Source organism: Thunnus thynnus, chromosome 20, assembly GCF_963924715.1.
Source record: "Thunnus thynnus chromosome 20, fThuThy2.1, whole genome shotgun sequence".
NCBI lineage: Eukaryota > Metazoa > Chordata > Actinopteri > Scombriformes > Scombridae > Thunnus > Thunnus thynnus.
This window is the reverse complement of record NC_089536.1, coordinates 6,503,989-6,524,790: the sequence shown is the minus strand read 5'-3', so window position 1 is coordinate 6,524,790 and position 20,802 is coordinate 6,503,989. Positions and strand designations below refer to the sequence as shown.

Sequence of the window (20,802 nt, the reverse complement as noted above, 5' to 3'; positions counted from 1 at the left end):
TGCTACTGCTGTTTAATATCTCAGAAGTAATGAGTAGGAAGAGCTGCACACAGGAAACACAACACATTATACAGAATAAAAAGGCACCTCAGTCAGTGTTTTCAATGAGAAAAAAATTAGCTTGTATGTTTGAAATATGGCTCTGAAATTCCATATTGTGTTTCAGTAAAGTGAGAAAACCTCAAGAGGTGTGAGAGCCTGTAGAGCCAATATCAAATCCAGTACTCCTATCACCTTAACGTTAAGGAAAGTCCAGCTAGGTGGATTTGGGTGTGTAGCACAAGTACACACACACACACACACACACACAAACGTGCACACACACACACACACATGCTTCCACAGTCATAAAAACAGCGAGAGAAAGAAAGACTTTTTAGATTGGAGAGGACAGGCAGGGATCAGGAGTGCAGAGGGAAAGGGTTAGGGTTAACTTTCCTCTAAAGGGTGTCAAAAAAGGAACTAAATTGGGTGTCAGAAAGCACTAAGGAGCTGGAATAAGTCGGGGTCCCCAGCTCCCATGTGGGTGGGTGCTCGCTTTATATTTTACAGACAATGTCCCTTTAAAAAGCCCCACGTCTGGAAAGCCCATTAGATGTGCATATAAAATTTCCCCCGTGATTAATAGTTGATGAGGCAGGGTTGGTTGGAGGGTACTACCAACATGTGGCCGGCAGGGCTCCTCCTCTGCAATCTCACGTTACACTCCATAAACTTGCCACTCTTTCCCACCTATACGTTTAAAAAGGAGGAGGGCTCACTTGTCAAGAATGCCTTAGAAGAGTTGTGAAAACAGCCAGCCCGAGAAGGGGAGTCATGCAGTTGCGGATGCAGTTCTCCTACCAAGCCACAAGCCAGTCAGATCAGTCAGGGAGAGAGAGACAGAGAGAAAGTGTGTGAGAGTGTATCAGGACCAGAGGCTCTAAAGGACGTCACACACACTCCCAGAGAGAGAGGGAAACACGCTGTCACAGGAAGGCGTCTATCCTCACGCGTTCTGGGCTGTGGAGGAGTCAACAGCCTCTGCCAGAAGTGAGTATTCCAGAGGTGGATGCAATGAAACGATGATGTGCATTTAGTCAGCTGAACTGGATATTTCTCAAGAGTGACAAAGATACTGATTTCCCACCGTAACTTTCTTTGTGAGGAGGGTTTTTGAACTCCTCAACACGGAAAGAAGACTTGTAATAAGACGCTATTCGAGAGTGTGTGAAGGTTTTTGCATCACCATGGATCAGCCAGCCAGCAGCTGCATGCGGAGCGCCCATCCCAGCAGCCCTATCTGGGGTTGCATGAGGAACCCTCACTCAGGGGTCCCAGGAGCCAATCTGCAGTCGCCCTACCAGCAGGCCCCTTTCTCCCTCCACCAGAAGCCCGAGTTCCTGGCCTACACAGACTTCTCCAGCTCTTGCCTGGTGCCAACTGCGCCTCACGCAGCCTACCCCCGTGACGACAGACTGTACCAAGAGAGCCCGGGGGGTTATCAGAGAGTTGACTGGCAGTTCAACCCCTGTGAGACACGGGTGAGAGCGTCCGAGGCCTGCCCGCCCGTCGTCACCCCCGCAGCAGTAGGTGGCGGTGGGGTCGGAGGGGCTGGCGTAGGGCCTGAGCTGGACAGTGTAGGGGGAGAACGGCTGCCAGGTGCCGTGTCCGGATGCCTGGAGGGAGAATATTCGCCCCAGAGCGTGGCATCGGCCGACTCAGACAAGAAGAGCTCCAATAAGAGGAAGAGAGATGTCACAGGTGAGTCAAGGCGCACTGGGACAGATGGGAGTCAGATGGGGTGTGCTGGTTTATGGGAAAATGAGAACATCCAAAAATTAATAACAGGAGCCTTATAAAAAGGAATACAGTAATAAAATGCACATTTGGGAGTGTTATAAATGATAGTGGACATTCTTCCTTTTCTGCTGAACAGTGGTTTATATAGTGGTGGAAATATATAGGAAAGATGGGAGGAATATGCCAGAGAAGCAGCACAACTCTTGATCTGGCAAACTTTATTATTTACTTGGAATAAAAATGAAAAACTGATATTAATCCCTTTATTTATTTATTTATTTTTTTTTTGCCAAACATCTGCAAAAAATAGATGCCATTGTTTCAACCAGTAAACATTCAGCAAATGTTGTCTATGTCAAGGTTAAGAATTTCATCCGTAGCTTGTGCCACAGCTGGCATTGACACAAAGTCTCTATCTGCTTCCTCACCCAATTGGTCTTAAAGCAGCACTCTCACCAGATTGCTATGTGAAAGGTGAGTAGGTGACAAGACTTTTGTGTTCAAGACACACATTTTAAGTAGCAGTTGCATCCTCTTATTGTTCGAGGCTTTTCAAAAGCTTAAAATGATTAATGGGACTTTTGAACGTTTCATTACGCCCCTGTATCCGTTGGAAATAGACCATTGTTTTATAACGTTCAAGATGCTGGCAAAAAAGTGACATCAGGCATCTGTGGTCAAAAGTCACAGGTGCTTCAGACTGTATTTATTTTGTGTCTGGAAAGTGAAATAAATCATTTTGTGGTTATTCGTTAATCAGCAAATTATTGTTAATTTCAGACTTTGTTCCAAAAACCAACAGAAATCAAGTAAAAAATAATGTTCAGCAATTATTTTCAGTGATTTTGAGTTTTTCAGAGTTTATTTCCAGAACATTTTGCCACAAACGAATGAGTTAATGTGTCCATACATTCTCTTTATGGTAAGATTTGTGTTGTAAGCATTGGAATAAGTAGCACTGTATGCTTTGGGATTATAGTGAAATTCATCCCCCGATCATATGTCACTCTTTCAAATTGGAAGCAAAAGTAACTGATATCCATGACAAATAATTTCTAGAAGTTTCACATGAAACATTAACAATGAGGGCAAAAGAAATGTTTATATTTAAGCTAAATTTATAGGTGTGAAAGTTTAAATACGTTGGATTTCACGCTTGCAGAATGAAAATAAAACCACGTCCAACACATCTGGAGCTTTCACATTTCACTTTTCTAAACTGAGGAAAATGACAGCCTGTTTACTTCACTCCCCTCACAAAGATAATGATTTATGCAGTGATCGTGATACTTGCACCTACATTATATAGCTAATGAGAGAGAGAAAGTTTGCAATAAATAACATTTCTACTTCAGAGAAATTCATGTACCCTCTAGTAAAACTTTATAGAATTTATTTTTGAATAACATTTTAAATGACATTTGTTTGTATGGAAAAAAAAAATTCCTGGCTCAGCATTTTACAAATCTTACTTTAATCCATTAAGAGTATTTGATGGGTGGAGTTTGCTCCATCATAACAGTCCAGATAGTGTCACATTAGTATGACTCGACCTCAAGTGCGTCACTGTGATTTGTCCAAACGTAACAACCCATATCTGATCAGAAAGAGCACGAATAATTATTTGGAAATGTCTGCAACAGACATGAACCTAATTGAAGAGGAGGTAGGGGGAGTACAGAACCCCCCCCCCTTACCCCCCCCTCCCCCCATCCTCCCCCTTCTTACCTTATTGTAACCTCCACTCACAACAGTGAAAACATGCCAGACCACGTCTGGTAAAATCACTTGCCTGTGAGCCCACTTTTTACATTCTTATCCATTGACATTTTCCTGTCGTTAAGCTGTAACACAATCTCCCACTGAGTGCATGCAACATGTCTGACCACTACATCAGTTCTTGGTTTCAGAAAAGAGCCATTCAGTCTTGTATTGACTAGCTGGTAGAAGAGCATATATTAGGAAAATGTCCTGAAGGCATTCATATTACAGACAGAGCTGCTGTACAGTCTGCTTGTGTCTGTGTGTATTTATGCAGATATGGAGATGTGGTGCATGTTTCCAAAAGCCTAAAATCAAACTGGCAACTAATATTGACCTTAATGCAAAGTTTGACCAATAATTTATGTCTATAATGAAATATAATATGTAATTATTTATGATTATGATGATGATATGTATTATTATTATTATTATTATTATTATTATTATTATTATTATTATATTGAATTGTCTGGTAAATTGAGAACAAAAGCATCTATTAAAAAAGTTTTATTATAATATCAAACAGTAACACTACTTAACATTTATTAGCAGTATATAAACACTTAATAATAAATGGGTAAAAAACACTATAGTGTAATGTAGTCAGATATAAATACTTTTTTTGCTACATACATGTTAAGTGTCAAATGTGTTTGTCAACAATTTAAACTCCTTTTGACACATCCACAGCTGATTTATGAACACTTAACGAGTGCTTGATAACACTGTATCAATTTATAACATAATTGTATGATCACACTCATGAACAATTCTTATAATGTGCTCTAAAACATTCATCAACATGTACAGATCATTCACAGGCGGGTTTACAAGTGTTAATAAATATGTTCTAAACTCATGAAGACAATTCATTATATATAACTGTATCATATTATTTTATCAAGCATTCATGCATGCATATACGAGGAGTTATAGTTGTTGACAAACACATCACTAAACACTTAAAATGTTCTTATATCTGCTTGTGACTACATTACAGTGATATAGTGTGTTATAAACCGTTTATTAATCGATTACTGCTAATAAATTCTAATAGGGGGTTAAATAAAGTGTTACCAATAAAACATGCTAACTCACTGTGAAATCATGGCTCCCACTTGTACACACACAAATTATGCAATCAATCAAACGTGCATTTTTCACCAAGAGGCTTTTGATTTTAAAACAATCGTTAATTTACAACAGCTTTTATTCAGTCCTGATTAAGAGAAACTACTTTAGCACCATTCGCACAAAAAGGCACCAAATGCTGTTGTCTTTGGGACCCTGCTGGGTGCAGAAGCCTTCTCCCCGCAAGTTTACGGCCTCTGGCTGTGCAGGATATTTATTGGGGGCCTGTTTAGTGAGAGCCAGAATGTGCCCTGCCAGGTGTTCAGTCTAGCTAAACCTGCTTGACGCAGCTCCAGACCAGACCTGATGAGGTCAGGCAGTGCCGGCAGAGCGTCAGTAATGACGCTTCAACAACAATAAGATGGTTTTTCAGCATGACACATGGATACTCTATAGCAGCTCTTTGTTTTTGTGCGCACACGTCAGGCGTTTGTTCACTTAAGCAGTTATGCACAACTTCAAACTACACACATGCACACATTATGTCCTGGTCTGCCCAGTCACATCTGGCCCAGGTATTGCAGTCCATTTCACATTCTGGCCCGATGCTCTGGCAAGCACCAAGCAAAACTTCTCACTCTGACAAATTAGAACCATTTTCTAGAGATTACATCAGCTGCTAGTGTCGCTACCAATGCACAATTATTACCAAACTCATTCCCTTCAATACACAGGAGAGATTTTTACTGAAAGTCAAACCAACTAGCCTTCATTAATAATATTCCTGGTAAAGGACCTTTTAAATTCTATCATTTCCTGAAATATAGAGGCGGATACATCCCTGAATCTTAGCAATAAACTAACTGCACAACTTTTGTTTTGTGAAAGCTTGGATAATTAGGCTGGGTTTCTTCACATGACAACAACAACAACAACAAAAAAAGTTTTAATACTTAACGTCAAAGGAGGTAAAATCACATTTACCATTTGACCCTTACAACCGCCATAGAGACATCGCAGGCTTTTCCTGATGTATGTACGTATTTGCTGTCATGTAGAGATGAGTTAATGTGAGTCTCTCCTGAGTGCTCCGGAGGGAAATCTTCAGACACACACATTTACACACACACACACACACACACACACGTAGAGCTCAGACCTGGACACATCCGCACCTTTGTTCTTTTGTTAGAGGCTTTAACGATGTTCCGCTGCATTCCTCTCCTAACTCAGTCCCTCTGTGGCTGGATTGGTGGCCCCTGCCCTGCACCGATATGTTCTCACACACACCATGAATAAATGTACAAATCTGTACTTATATATACGCATTAGTAGACAAATTAAAGCAGACAGGCAAAATACATACATGCAAATGCACATATATAGGAATACAGGTGGACGGGTCTCATAAGCTCAAGTCAGGGTGGTCGTTTTTTAAAGTGGTGGTTTTGGTGTTTACTATATAAGGGGCCTCCCACTAAAGTGTCTTTGGAGTTGTGGTTTGTTGGTCCATAAGGTCTGCTTAATAGTCAGCTAGAGCCTGGTCACAAAATGAGTGCAGAGCTAATTCAAATCAGATTAGCTGTGAATAAAATGAAAACAGAGCTGAGGATACATCCACTAGCAGAGAGAGAAAAGATTGGAACATTCGGACATATACATTTTTGTTCTTTATTCAACATAAATCTGATGAGAAGGACCATGAAATTCATACTGCACCCTCATAGAAAATACGGTCAGAATATTTTCCATTTAACCGGAACCAGCTTTGATAATAATAGTTGCAGGCAAATGGGGTGAGCAGACAAACCCACAAAGCACAAAATGCATTTCTTTTTCTGTTTCCCTCCAGATATCCAGGAGTCCAGTTTTAAAGTGGACTCCAGCTGCAAGGCCAGGAAAGAGCGCACAGCGTTCACCAAAGAGCAGCTGAGAGAGCTGGAAGCTGAGTTCACCCACCATAACTACCTGACCAGGCTCCGCCGCTATGAGATCGCCGTCAACCTGGACCTCACAGAGAGACAGGTACACCACGAATCTTTCGCATACGGCTCCCAGTAGGACATGAAAAATGTAATAATTATCAATTGTCTTATCTGCTCATATTCATTTTTTAAAATCTCTGAAATTTAAACATTTCATTTAAATATCAGGATCCTATCAATCACCCAAAACAAAATACAAAATGTAGCAGGAGGGTTTATGATGCCAACATTTTTATAGCTTGGAAATTTGTTTTCAGAATTAAATATTAGAAACAATAAAAGGTTTTGTCAAAAGAAGTGCACAACGGTCAGCTACCGTTATTATTTACAAAAAGTTTTTTGGGGGGTTTTTTCTATTCCTGCTGTTGTGCTTCTCTTGAATTTCTGGGAATTTTACCAAAAAACAGAGAGATAAAGATCATAATATCTTCAAATTTTAGGAATTTTACCAAAAAAACACAGAAAACACCACAATAACTGAAGAGGCATTCAGTTTTTAAAAAGAAACAAACCTTCCAACAAGGTAATCATCTCTTATTTAAGGTGGATAGAAACCACAGTATAAACGTCTCTCCTTCCACTATACAATAATGATAATGCATAAACATCGCATTTAAATTACAATGAACAGTTTTTTCCTGAATATTTTTCATCCTGTGGTTCTAGCAGAATGACATGCAGCTTTAATGAGTGGGCGGCAGGTCCAGACTTGATGAAATCGGGCTAACATGTGTAGATGCTGCTGGATAAAACCCCTGTCTGCCTGTCAAGCCCAGTGTCCCAGCTCTTCCTAATGAGGCCACGGTGCCACAGTGACCACACATACTGCCGTCTACTCCTAAATCTATTTCCCAGACCTCTGGAGCACACACACACACACACACACACACACACACACATACACATTCACACAGCCAGGTTCCATCTTCAAGCGAAGCTCCCACTGCAACTCGCTGACTTTTTCCAACTCATCCTACATGCTTTGGCTTTTTGCCGTCCTTTCAATCAGTCACGATGAGTAGACGAACTTGGCGATGAGGGGGCTTCAGTATGTGGGAACAGATTTATCTAACTCCCAGAGTTGCATGGTGGGGGAGGAGGGTGTCTGGGTGGGATGTGCAGAGGTCACCCAAAGCTTCCCTGACCTTAGATGCTAAACTGAAACAGTGCAGAGGTTGGATGGACACAGAGAAATAGAGCCTTGAGTTGCTACAATCATCCTACGCAGTGAATTTAGTTTAACACTTTGCATGATCGCAGTTGTTCGCATATCATGGCTGTCCAGTGAAGAACTCTCCAAAATGTCCAAAAAAGCTTTGTGGCGTTGCATTTTGACACATTCCGACTATTGTTTTTTTATGTGTTTTGTTTTTTTATTATTGGATGATGAACAAGGAAAAAAGAAGTCTTTAATCCTTTATTTAATCTGATTTGAAAAGCAAATCACGAGTGGTGGAAGAAGTAGTATAGAAGTAATAAAAGTGCCAAAATTTTACTTGGCTTAAAGTACAAAAGTATTAACAGCAAATTTTACTTAAAAGTGTCAAAAGTAAAATTACTTATTATGCAGAATGACCCCATTCAGGGAGTTATACTTGTCATATGTATATATGTGAATTACTGAAATACTTTATCCAATGCATTAACATGTGATCTACATTTTAATGTTGTCAAAGTGGAGCTCTGGGTAGTTTAATCTATTTTAATCTTATATTTTATAAGATTATTATATATTTTATATGCAATATCCTCATCTGCACACTAGCAGCTATTGTATAAATGTAGTGGGGAAAAAAGTACAATATTCCCTCTGATATGTAATGTAGAGGTGTAAAGTAGGATAAAATTTGAATACTTAAGTAAAGTATAAAAATTTTACTTACAATTGTAAGTACAAAAATTTGAGTAAATGTACTTTGTTACTTTCAACTACTGAAAATCACCAAATGCTAGATTATATGTGCAATATACAAATTGTTTTAAACATTTATATCAGTTAATCTGCTACAGTACATCAACCTTATGAGTAGAGCTGACCACGTGGTTATTATTGTAGCCATGACGACAAGGCCATCTCACCTTAACAAAGTAGTAATTTTAACCCAAACGATGAACTTTCCCCTTAAACCTAACCAAGTTGTGTCTGTGCCTAAACCAACACTTAATCACAGTGTTGTCACATCATAAACTGATTTATTTTTCAACGGTGATCTGTAACGATTTTGGAAGATACAGATAAACGATGTCCTACTGATACCTCTGTGTGTCGTCCTGGAATGCAAGGACCAATGACCTACTTTATCATTCAATCTGGAGGATTTATAGACTCTAAAACATCTTAAGTGAGAATCTCAAACACAGATTTTCTCCCTTCAGATGCTTTTTCAGTCCTTTTCCCTGTTATTTTCCTGACTCTCAGGAAGTGTATGTTTTCGCTGCTATTCTCAACTTCGCAGTTAAATCATGATATCATGCTCATTTCAGAGCAGCACAGTGATACAGATGAGCATGGCCCACACTGCAAGTAAACTTACATCCTGTGTAGGCTGACATCCTGATAGGTGACTCCTTTGACCAACTGTCAATATGATACTCTCTGCCTGCATTCGGAGAGATTTTTGAGCCAAGTGCTTTGTACTGGCTATTCATGCTCCTTGCAAGGCCAATGCAAACTGAGCCAATTTATATAATGCACAGGGAGATTTGAGGCAGATTATTTGTCTGTTTTTCTGCTGACTGTGTCGCAAATTTTGCAAAAAAAATTTGCAAAACAGAAAGAAAAGCCACGGTGATCATGTTACAAGTTCAAATGCAATGAAAAAAAATACATTCTGCAATTCTTAGTCCTGCGTTAGTGTTACCTTGTATAGACACTTCTATATACACTTTTTTTTGTAGTATTAAAGGTGCAGTGTGTAGAATTTAGCAGCATCTAGCGGATAAGACTTGGAAGAAATGGAATATAATATTCATGAGTATGTGTTAATTAGTGTATAATCCCATGAAAATATGAATTATTGTGTTTTTATGACCTTAGAATGAGCCCTTTACATCTACATAGGGAGCGGGTCCTCTTCCACAGCGCCCGCCATATTGCACCGCCATGTTTCTACAGTAGCCCAGAATGGACAAACCAAACACTGGCTCTAGAGAGAGATTTTCGCATTTTTGCGGCGACCGTAGGTTCTCCTACATGCTTGGAAGGGGAGGGGGAGGGGAGGTGCATTCAGTTGGTTGAAATCTGCAAACTCACCACTAGATGTCGCTAAATCCTACACGCTGGTCCTTTAATGGTTATATACTATAGTAGGGCTGCATCTAATGTTTATTTTCAGTATCAATTAATCCACTGATTTATGTCTCGATCAGTGGTTTTGTCCCTGACAATGTCAACCAATCACAATTTACTGAACCTAAATTTAAATCGTCATATATAAGATATTACAAGAAAGATATTCAATTTGGTATCAAGAAAACCATTAAATATTCATATTTGAGAGGCTAGGACTTGTGAATTCTTGGCATTTGCATAAAAAATATTTACAATTAACTAAAAAACTAGCAGATTCATTTTCTGCCAATCCACTTATGAATAAATATGCTATTTATCTAAAATTACTGCAAAAGGGGAACACCAAGAGGTAATTTATCTGAGGAAAATTTAGCTCAGATTTACCTCAACAATTTTATCCTCGTATGACATTAGACAGCATTGGATCATTAAACACAGTACTTTATTAAAATCATGAACTAATTTTTAATTTGTCTCTGTCAACGTTAACGCGTATTCTGATGCAGAGTTTCCTTTGTTTCTCTGCAACAGGTGAAAGTTTGGTTCCAGAACAGGAGGATGAAGTGGAAGCGAGTGAAAGGAGGACAGTCAGCTTCACCCAACGACCTGGAAAATGACGACATAGACTCCGCTGCCTCGCCCAGCTCCGAATGAACAAGAAAGCCGGCGCAGTGAAAAGGAGACACGAATGTCCCTCGGAGAAAAAGGGCGACTGGACACCAATGCAGCACAGTGCAACCTCTGCCCATTTCTATGGAAAGGAATCAAATAATTTTAAAGACTTTTTTTTTATTCCCAGGCAGAAAACACTGGGCATCTCTTGTTGTTTTCTATTGTAAATAGTTGATTTATGTCCATAATGAACTGCATTTTTTTTTTTTTTTATAAACCAATGATAAATATTCTGTTTGAGAGGCCACCTCTTGATGCAATGACTGTGGTTAGATATTAAAAATGAAGACATAAATGGCAAATCTATGGTCATTGTAGATCAGTGACAAAGTCCGTACAGCAGTTTTAAGGCCAGTGATGACATATCAGACCATGATGTGATTGTGGTTGAGTGCATCCCCTTTGGTTCCATTATTGTAATCATGGCCTTTGACGCTTGACTACAACCACCTGGTATAACTGAGACTGCACAAGTGTTGCCAAGCCATAAGTGCCTCCGAATATGATTTTTTTTTTTTGTAAGTTTTTTCCTAGAATATAGTTTTTTTCTGTCAAGATTTTTTTTTTTTTACTATTCTTTTTTATACATTTTGAATGTTATTGATAAAACACAGATGTTGCCTGTTTCTGCAAATAGAATAAATCATCTGCTGCAAAATGGGGAAAATATCTTGATAATTTCTTCCACCCGCAACACTTGAGTTGTGATTCAGCAGTAGATAGGATCTGTAATCTTGGCTGATGCCTTTATCACGTAGACTCCTTGGTCAGACATTATTTGAATTTCTTCGAGCAAAATAATAAGCAGGTCGGTGCCCACAGAGTTCTTCACTTTCATTTGTGTTTGATGTAAGTTGCTGATATCAAAGGTATAAATCATGCGTGTGTCTGTGCGTACAGCGTATGTGTGCAGACAGTACATATCCCTTTAAGCAGCTTACTTCCAAAATTCTGAGTTATCACCCATATTTCAGATTTTCTTCAGAGATTAAAACAGGTCTGCTGTTGTGCTCCTAAATGATTGTTTCCATAGTTTGAAAAACAACCGGCAATCAGAGCTGCGTAGGTGTGATTAAGAATGAGGATGTCATCTTTCTGTGCCACGACTAAATAAGCGCCACGAAAATAGCGACAAGCGTGGATGAGATAGACACAGCTGCACCTTCGCCGTCACCTGTAACTTTCCAAACAGACACTGAAAATAAAACTGAATAATAAAGTGAAAACAATATGGAAATTCAGTTTGATTATCATGCTAAAAGCATATGTTCATGTGCATATTTGTGTTCATGCACCTCACGGGCATTGTCCCAGATGCAATGAAACAGTTACACAGTTGAGTAAAATCTTCCTGTATGGGGACACAATCTTATCAAAAGGGATTATACAGTCTGATGTGAAATATGGGTGTTCTGTGAGAGCTCCTGCGACAGAAAAAGCTCCTTACGAAATCCCTTCCGATGATGGCATAATTATCTTCATTAATATCTCATATGGAGGTCGGATATCCCTGAGGTCAGATTGGAATCAGCTCTCATCAACGCCCACCTAGATCCTGGCTATAGCACCATAATCCTTAAGAATGTTTTCATAGTGGCAAGTGGCCTCCTGTAGACCCAACGCACATCATTCTGATTGGTCTACAGTGACCTGACAAGCACTGACAGCACATATAAGTACGTAGATCTGAGTGTGTGTGTGTGTGTGTGTGTGTGTGTGTGTGTGTGTGTGTGTGTGTGTTTGTGTTTGAATAGGAACATTCATTTTTGCACACCATCACTGTCATTCCAGTCAGCTCACAAAGGGCCATTAACCTGACAAGGTGGAGTCAGGCTCCAAAAGCTAAAGTATTTGGCCCCTGCACACTATTTTCAACGGAAGCATCTGGATGGGGCCAATTTGATCTCAACCTGAGTGGAACCTAGACAAACCCACGCACGGGGCCCCCAGGACCAGAGGGAAAAAAAAAGAAAGAAAAAAAAAAAAAAAACCTTGCTGGCTGACCACTTGCGTATGATGGAAAAGGGAAATAATAGGTGGGTATGGGTGAAAAGACGGCTTCTCAAGTACAGGATGTTGTTGTAGCAGGTAGCCAGTCATCCAATTTCCTGCTTCCCAAAGAAAACAAGAGCTTGAGCATAGGAGTCCCCAGACTTACAATGGTGGGCCTATGCTCAGACTCCGGCCAACCAAACAAAGCCTTCAGAGGTTACTGCCCTTTCAGCTGGTCTGCAGGGACTAGAGTTGGCGGGAGGGTGGGATGGTTGTTCCACACACATACACAGAGTCGGGGTCAAGTGTTACTGTACGTCTGACCCCTCTGGGCCCCCGCTGCAGCTGCTGGGGGTGGAATAACTCCAAGTCGATCCTGTGCCCGGTTCCCCCCTCACTCAGCCTCTATTAGGGTCTATTATTGTATTAGTGGTAATAGTAGTCAAAATAAACCATGTCCAATTGTAATGATAGTATTAATATCAGCAGTGTAAACTAATGAAACTGGAATGTTGTTCTTTCACCATAGAGGTTCCTTTTAAAGACACAGGGGTGGCCAAATTTATGGATTAGATTTAATTTGGTGGTATTGTGATTGCGGGATGTACAACCATGCCAAAACACCCAAGAAGGCAGAAAATTTAGGTTTCCCTTTCACTTATCTGTAGGAAAATAGTTCATCAAGGGAGCAAAGACATATTTTATTACCTCGTCGAAAGCTTTCTACACCTTGTTCTGTTTTTATTGATTTAAGATCAATTGATTTGCTTCTATTTCAGGCAACACATTTCTACGAATACCACACTCCATCACTACAGCTGAGTTGACAGTTGCAGTGAATTTATGGCTGCGGTAGCGACCAAAATTAAGGACGGATATAATCCCGGCAATATGTCCTCTGCCGTGATTATAAAAGCAGATTCGGCTGCAGAAAACATTCTTGAAATAACTCCTCTTCGTTGGATACAACCTTCTCTGTGGGCAAAGAGCAATAAGAAAACATTTGTCAGAGTTTGGAGCAGTCAGTGACTTCATTCTCAGCCCTTGACAGGAATATTCTTACAGCAGGGTTTCAACATACGGAAGATATTGCCACTAAAAGCACAGATTACCAGAATATTCAGCCAAGCAAGTTCTCAAGTAGACCACGTCACCGGCACAAAGCTAAAAATGTTGCATTTGTGGAGAAATGCAACTTGTGGTTTCATGAGCAGCTGCGCTACACCGTTTCCATTTTAAAACATTTCCAGTTATGACTCATTCATCTGGATAAAACTGTATTAATGAAAAATGTGTCATGCTGACTGTTAACCTCAAAGCATTCAGAAATACCGTACAGTAGTTGACACCACAGTCTATATACAGGTACTTACTGGAATTGATTATTTTATGATCTATAATCTCACGTCATCATAATGCATCAAATAGCAAAAACAATCATTCTAAGGCTGAGTGAGTTTTTAAACATTACATTTATATATTATATTTTTTACAAATATATGTAGCCATAGTAACTTCATTAGACAGTATACAGTTCACTGTAAAAACCTGAAATTATTCACCTTGATGTGAATTTTCATTAAGCTAAACAAAAAAATAGATAAAATTTGCATTCTATCTATTATGAGATAAAAAAAATGTAATTTTCTTTCATCATTTCTACTCAGCAAGAATTTTTACTTTGTGCATTTAAAACTTGAAAGTTTTTCAGAAGAAGAAAAGTCATTAAACAAAAGATTATTTTAAACTGTTTGTAGTTTTGTTAAAAACTTGGGAAGTTGAGTTCTGAATGTTTCAGACTCAAAACTCAAAAGTATCCAGATATTTTGAGTTTTTTCCAGCTTTTATGTTTTGTTTTCTTTTAACTGTGTGTTGACTAAAAGGAAAAATTGGACAGAGAAAGTCAACGGATGACATGCAGCACATAACACCGGCTGCACTTGATGCTTTAATGTCTGAAGTACATATTCTGGACCTTCACCTGCGCTACACAGGAAAAACGTTTCTTTTGAAAACCCAGTGCTCTGCTTCGGCTCCGGCTCTTGGCGGGAAACATCTTGATGGATCGCCGGAGGTGTGAAGGTCAGCTCTACGAGAGGCAACCGTAGAAATTAAAGCATGTCATTCTCCTAGTGGGCCCTGCGCTCTGCTCCACAAGCTCCATCTGCACACTGGTGTTGTGTACTGAGACAGCGGCTCGCTGGTAACATCAAAGACTCTTTCTACAAACCTACCAGGCTGATGTAGAAGAGCTGCTGTGAAAATCTGAGATACTGAGAGTTAAGATAACAACAGTGAGATAAAGTTGTAGGGGTGTGGGTCTTGAGGAGGACTGAGAGGTTTGGTGTGTCTGTCTGTGAGAATGCATTTTAATAAAGTTGGAAAAGATTAAAATGATCTCTTTTCATTTTGGTGGCTTACAAAAATGGAACATGAAACAGTGGAATATTAAAATAAAATAAAAAATAATTGTTAAATAACATGTTTTAAGACATAGAAATACTCTACTTTGAATATTAATTTATGTCTGATATGTTTTTTTCCACAATAAAAAGTTTAATTACCTTGTTAGAATTTTTTAAAATTACATCTACTTCTTCTCTCTCATTGAAAAATCCTGAATCTATGAATATGCAAATATTTTTTACTCTAAAAGGTTTAATTTCCATATTCCAGATGTCTCCTACTTCACTGAAATGTCCACTCTCAGTGCGTGTGCGTTGGAGGCTTCAGGTTACTTGCGTAAGTTGCATACTGGACCACGATTGGCTTCCAAACTAGCTGTGATGTCACAAATCATGCTCAAACTCTTAAACTAAGATTTAATGTGAGCACTGAGAAACTTTCCACTTTCAGCAGATCAATGTGAGGACTTCTAGTATCAAACTTTGATACTCATACATCATTCTGCAGAGAGACGCTCAAACATTCAAGTAAAGTAACAATAAGCAAAACACATTTTTGAGTGGAGGGGCACTTTACATTTAAATTCTGGACATTGGTGATATGATGCATGGATTGTCTTTGACAGTAATTAAAGCTCATCTAACATGATCTCTGTGAATGCTCGACATAAAAGCCAGCAGTCCTCAGAGACATTTCACTCTGCTTCTTGTTATTTCTTATCTTTTTAAATCTTACAGTAAGGTTCTGTCCCAGACATGTCTGTATCACCTTGCCGAAGACTGCGAGCACACTGGGTTTTGTCAAATGAAATGGACCCAAGAGAAACTTAATGTAACAAGACTGTTCTCCTTTATTCCTGGCCCCTCTGCTCTGCCCTCTGCTCTGTGATCCCTGATCCAGTTGCTTGCATAGGGGCTGGAAGCAGTGGACACACATCCTCTCTTTCTTTTCATCCTTATTGTTATTTTAGGCCACCTGCAAATGTATTTCTCCCTTTTAGCCGCTCTGCGCTGTGTGTCTGTTCTCAGCCTCTCACACATGTGAGACAGAAACCGCCGAACAGCAAGAAAGGGAGGAGGAAATATGCGATGTCTTCCGCACATCCTCCCAAGACGGCCGTTGTGTTGAAGGAGGTATACAAGGAGCGTGTGTTTGCATGTGTGTCATGTCAGAGTGAACGTGTTTGCATGTGTGTGAGCTTGTGTGTCAGTCTGAGTACCTGTGGGTTGGTGAACAAGCCTGGTGAGTAGACCTATGTGTTCTCAGACGTAGTCAGCGATGGACACTGATGCAGGCCGCCTCTGCTCATCCCCCCCCCCCCCTCAAGCCTCTTGTCTCCAGTGATTAGCGACTCCTACAGGAGTTGTAAATCTTCAATTTCCATTGCACAATCAGTCAAGCTGGGCCAGGAGTTGAGGAGCTGCACAACATTAAATTATCTGAGACTTCCTGCAAAGGCTCCTTTGGATGTTGCGTCTTAAGCGAAGTGGATACCAGAGCCTCAGGCCATGGGACTCTGGTATATGGCTCCCTCTGGTTGGTACTTCTGACCTGCTGTGTCCAGCCTGGTGTGGAGCCAGGAAATCCAGCAGCAGTTTGACTCCGCAAATCATCACACAGAGGACCACTCAATCACAGTGTTTGCTGAGCACAGTGAACATAGAAGGCCTTGTTCACCAGAGAGCACCCAGTGAGTACACACAGCATGAAAAGTGCTGTTTGGAGAGTACGGCTTCACTGTCCAGCTCAAAGACATCAACAAAACCAGTGAAAAACAATGATACATGTAGTTGACAGGAAGAGCTCATCACAAGGTTCACATACCACGTTTTACTAAAGGGAGTTCTATGACAATATTTTTGAGTGAGTCCTAATAACCAAACTAAGATAGGTAATCACACAGAGAAAGATCACCTTCATAGTTAAAAGAAACCAACTTTGACTGTTACATTCTGTAGGTGAAAACAAACAAAAAAGCAGAATCCAGGAAGTCTTGTTGAATATTAGTCCTTAAGTGGTGCAGACAACCATGGAGAAAAAAAAAAAAAACTGAGGGACTCCGTCGTCAAGTGAAATAATACATTTATTCTTTGAGTACAGGCAATCAAACAGACCAACATGTATCAACTCTAAGTCCTCATCAGGATCTAACAGACACATAATTAATCTAAATTATATACCAGCCGTGAGCGGCATTCAACCCAACCCCTATGGACAAATAAATGACCAATAGGGAGTGTTAAGACAAAAAACAAAAAACAAGTCCTATACATGCATAAGTGCCAAAATGTGTAAATCTGCAATTAAGCTTGATTACAATAAGTGATTAATATAATGAATCAAGAAGTACTAAAAATACTCAACATATACTAATTAAACAGTAATATTTAGAGAAATGAAAACCATAATCTATTCATACAAATATCCCAAAAAACACATGAGGCCAACTTCATATGATCTCAATAATTTCAATTAATTTCAAGAAAAAGTAATATAAAGTTAGATCAAACAAAAAAATCTAAGTTAATTAATATATATAATACATATCATTGTTCCAAAAAGACTTGCAGTAAAGCAATAAGTGAGTGCCTCCGCACCTGAGGAGGTTTGCATAAAGCTCTAATGTAGACGAATAAATCTCAATTTAACATATGGTTACGTAACCCACTACAAAGTGATCAAATGATTAAAGCAAGCACTATGGTCCATTACCAATAAAAATGACGTATGTAAAGAATGAATAAACATGTCCAAATTTGTCAGATTACACTATATTATGCTCAAACGGGTAGCAATAAATTATTGACATATAAAGACTCTGTAAATATAAGTAGATCGCAATCACTAGACACTAAATACTTACATAATGTTTAAAAGGAGTAAATATTTTTCCAAAGTTTTTACATTAGTTTCTGATTACTGGGAATAATATAAGTACATAGGACAACAGATGAAAACAACAGATATCAGAGCAATAGCAGGAAGTCTACCTCATCATTCAGTCTTAGAGATTTAGTAGCTTTTGATGTCACAATCCAAAATGTTTCTCATTGAAGGAGATTTTTTTTACATTCTGTAGGAATCTACACATTTCTCCTCCCCACAAGTGTACCAAACCAAATGCAAAGATGCAAGTAGATGCAAACAGATACAAATTTACCCTGGGTGACGTGAAATGAGGCGAAGACACATCCACGTGAGATGAAAATGTCTCAAAACGAGTGAAAAAATTGCAGATCATAAAAGTATAGAGACAAAAGGAAGAAGAGAGACAGTGGGAAAATAACAGCACAAAATGGAGCTCCTGGTTTCCAGAACTTGGACTGTGGAGTGGGATGACATTTTTGTAAGGGTCAAGTTTTAGAAAGTTTCAGATCTACTGCCTGTATCAACATGACATAGGAGAATCTTAAACCTGATCTCCAATTTAGTCTTATTTATGTCACAGCATTGCAACAAAGTTCTTGATTCTAAATGTACAGAAAAAAACAGTAAAACATTATAAGATGCATACCGACCTATAAGGATGGAGGTATGTCTGATAGAAAAACATATCAATCAAATACATCAACAGCTTCTCTCTCTCTCGCTTTAGAACACTAGACTTTGTCTTTGTGGTAAGTCAATCCCACATCTAGAACCTCTTACCCTCTGGTGCAACCAGCAAGCCCTTCCATCATGTACAAAAGCTCATTCAGCCATTGTGACCAGGTCTCCATTCACTCTCATACCCCGCAGGTCCCCTGTCCAAACAGCCCAGGCTTGAGGAGCGCTGGGGAAATGGTCCTGGAGGCAATGGCATTGTCCATCAGAGGTATCATCCATCAACACGAGGGCTCCCAGAGTGCACCGAGATCAGACTGCTGTCATAAAGGTGTCATGGCTGCCAGACAGCTAGGACAACAAAGACACACATGTCTCTTAACTATAAGTATCCACTGTAAGTCTGGTTTCTGGAGTCTAGTTTCACAGAAGCATCTGAAGATTAAGAACACTGGAAAATGCAGATGCAAGACCCAGGTAAGCTTTTCCAAGTTGCCATAGATCACACAAAATCTAATTTCCAAGCACTTTAATCCAGTTGTATTGATAAGATTGTTGTCATGTAGAACTTCTCTGCAGCAGAAGTGTTGTGACTCTTGACAGACTTAAGCGTTGTGCAATGTGCAGTGCGTTTCTCTCTTCATAAATTGTAAAATAAGAGAACTTTAAAGCTGCACTAATCAAAATGCTTTATCTTGACAAAGCACTAAATAACCATATGTAATGTTGACAGTCATAGTGACAAATCCACAGAGAGTTATCACCCGTCTCTGCAGTTCCCCTCAGCTCTACAGAGGCTTTTAGCACCTTTCTGCTCTCTTGGTTTTCCAGCATGCAGCTAAACTGTTTTGGTCTGATAAACCCATTGTATACTACCAGCACCAAACCAACACCAAACAGCAAACTGACAAAGTTCATAACTAGCAGGTGAAGAGGTCAAACAACAAGCAGCTACAGAGTCAGATATTTCCCTCAGAGGTTGGCGAAGAACAAAACAGAGCTAGAAAGAGGGTGAATATTGGACTTACAATCGTGACATTCATCATGTTGTGCTTGTTCCACTTCCTACAAGTGGCCAAAATCAAAAATCAAATCAAATCAATAAATGCAGCTATAATGTCAGGATATTTTGGGAACCATGCCCATGACTGTCTGTACCTCCAGAATTTATTATTCTGGAGGTGTTTGTGGTGATGTTTATGTAAATCGTAAATTAATCATAGTGTTAGTTCAGGCAGAGCACTGAAATTACACTTGTATTGGCTGATTGGCATCAGCTGTTTTCAATATGGTTCACAATCATTGGCTCCTTTGCAGCCTTAGAATCATATTCATGCTGGTTCACAGTGCAGAGATTAAAATCTGACTCTGTTTACTCTACTCATTACATTCATGCCAACACCACTTGCTGCCACAGTTCCCTCCACCACCCCAACTTCCTCCTTAAGTGGTGTCAAGTATTTTTTTTGTCAAGATTTATTTCAACTAAGATTTATGTTCATGTACGTTTATTCAGGGGGATTAGTTCGTAGAATTATTGTTGCTGATTGGAGCCAATAAAAAAGAGCAAAAGAGCTTTACTGCTATACAAAAAATCTAATTATATTGTTACCATGGTCTTCAAAACTCTCTGTAATATTAGATAAACTGAACATAATATCAGATAATCCTTGCTTTTGCTTTATGGGAAAAAAATATTTGTGATAATGTGAAAGTTTAACTCATATATACTAAGCATGTTTGAGCATACAGATGAACAATAAGTAATTTTAACAAATATGTAATTTTCTCATATGTATTGTTCTCATATTATGTCAGAGGCAGGAGCTGATTTCAAAAGAGCCTTTTGTGTTAGCATGAAAGAGAAGAAGTTTAACACTCACTGGCTGATCAATAAATAGCAGGGTTACTGAGCATCAGCCGCACTTTTACTGCCCCCAGTAAATTCCAGGGATTTGGGTTTCCATACAAAGTTTTAGATGCAAGATGGCAGAGGTTTTTCAGTACAGGTGTTGTCATAAAAAAGATGACCAGGATCCAACAATGGGGAGCCTGTATGAGGTAATGCCATCAAAAAGGGCATGATAGCAGCAACACCAGCAGGACACAGTTTGAGTTTGAACAAGATGTCATTTTGAAGAGTATGGGGTGAAATGTGAGTTTCCATGTATAGTAAACATGGTTTAGTCATGGGAACAATGGGGAAAAATGAGCCAGTTTTATACTGTTCTAAACTATATTTTTACATTAAACAAATAACAATGCTGTAGTATATATCAAAAATTATGGGGTTAT

General features: G+C 39.3%; 1 protein-coding gene across 1 annotated transcript; it reads left to right on the top strand.

Annotated features, from left to right (window-relative positions):
• Nucleotides 1-706: 706 nt before the first annotated feature.
• meox1 (mesenchyme homeobox 1) lies at nucleotides 707-10,783 on the top strand. Its single transcript, XM_067576314.1, has 3 exons — nucleotides 707-1,743; nucleotides 6,470-6,642; nucleotides 10,426-10,783. The coding sequence occupies exons 1-3, from the start codon at nucleotides 1,230-1,232 to the stop codon at nucleotides 10,546-10,548; spliced, it is 810 nt and encodes a 269-aa protein (XP_067432415.1). The 5' UTR covers nucleotides 707-1,229; the 3' UTR covers nucleotides 10,549-10,783.
• The last annotated feature ends 10,019 nt before the right edge of the window (nucleotides 10,784-20,802 follow it).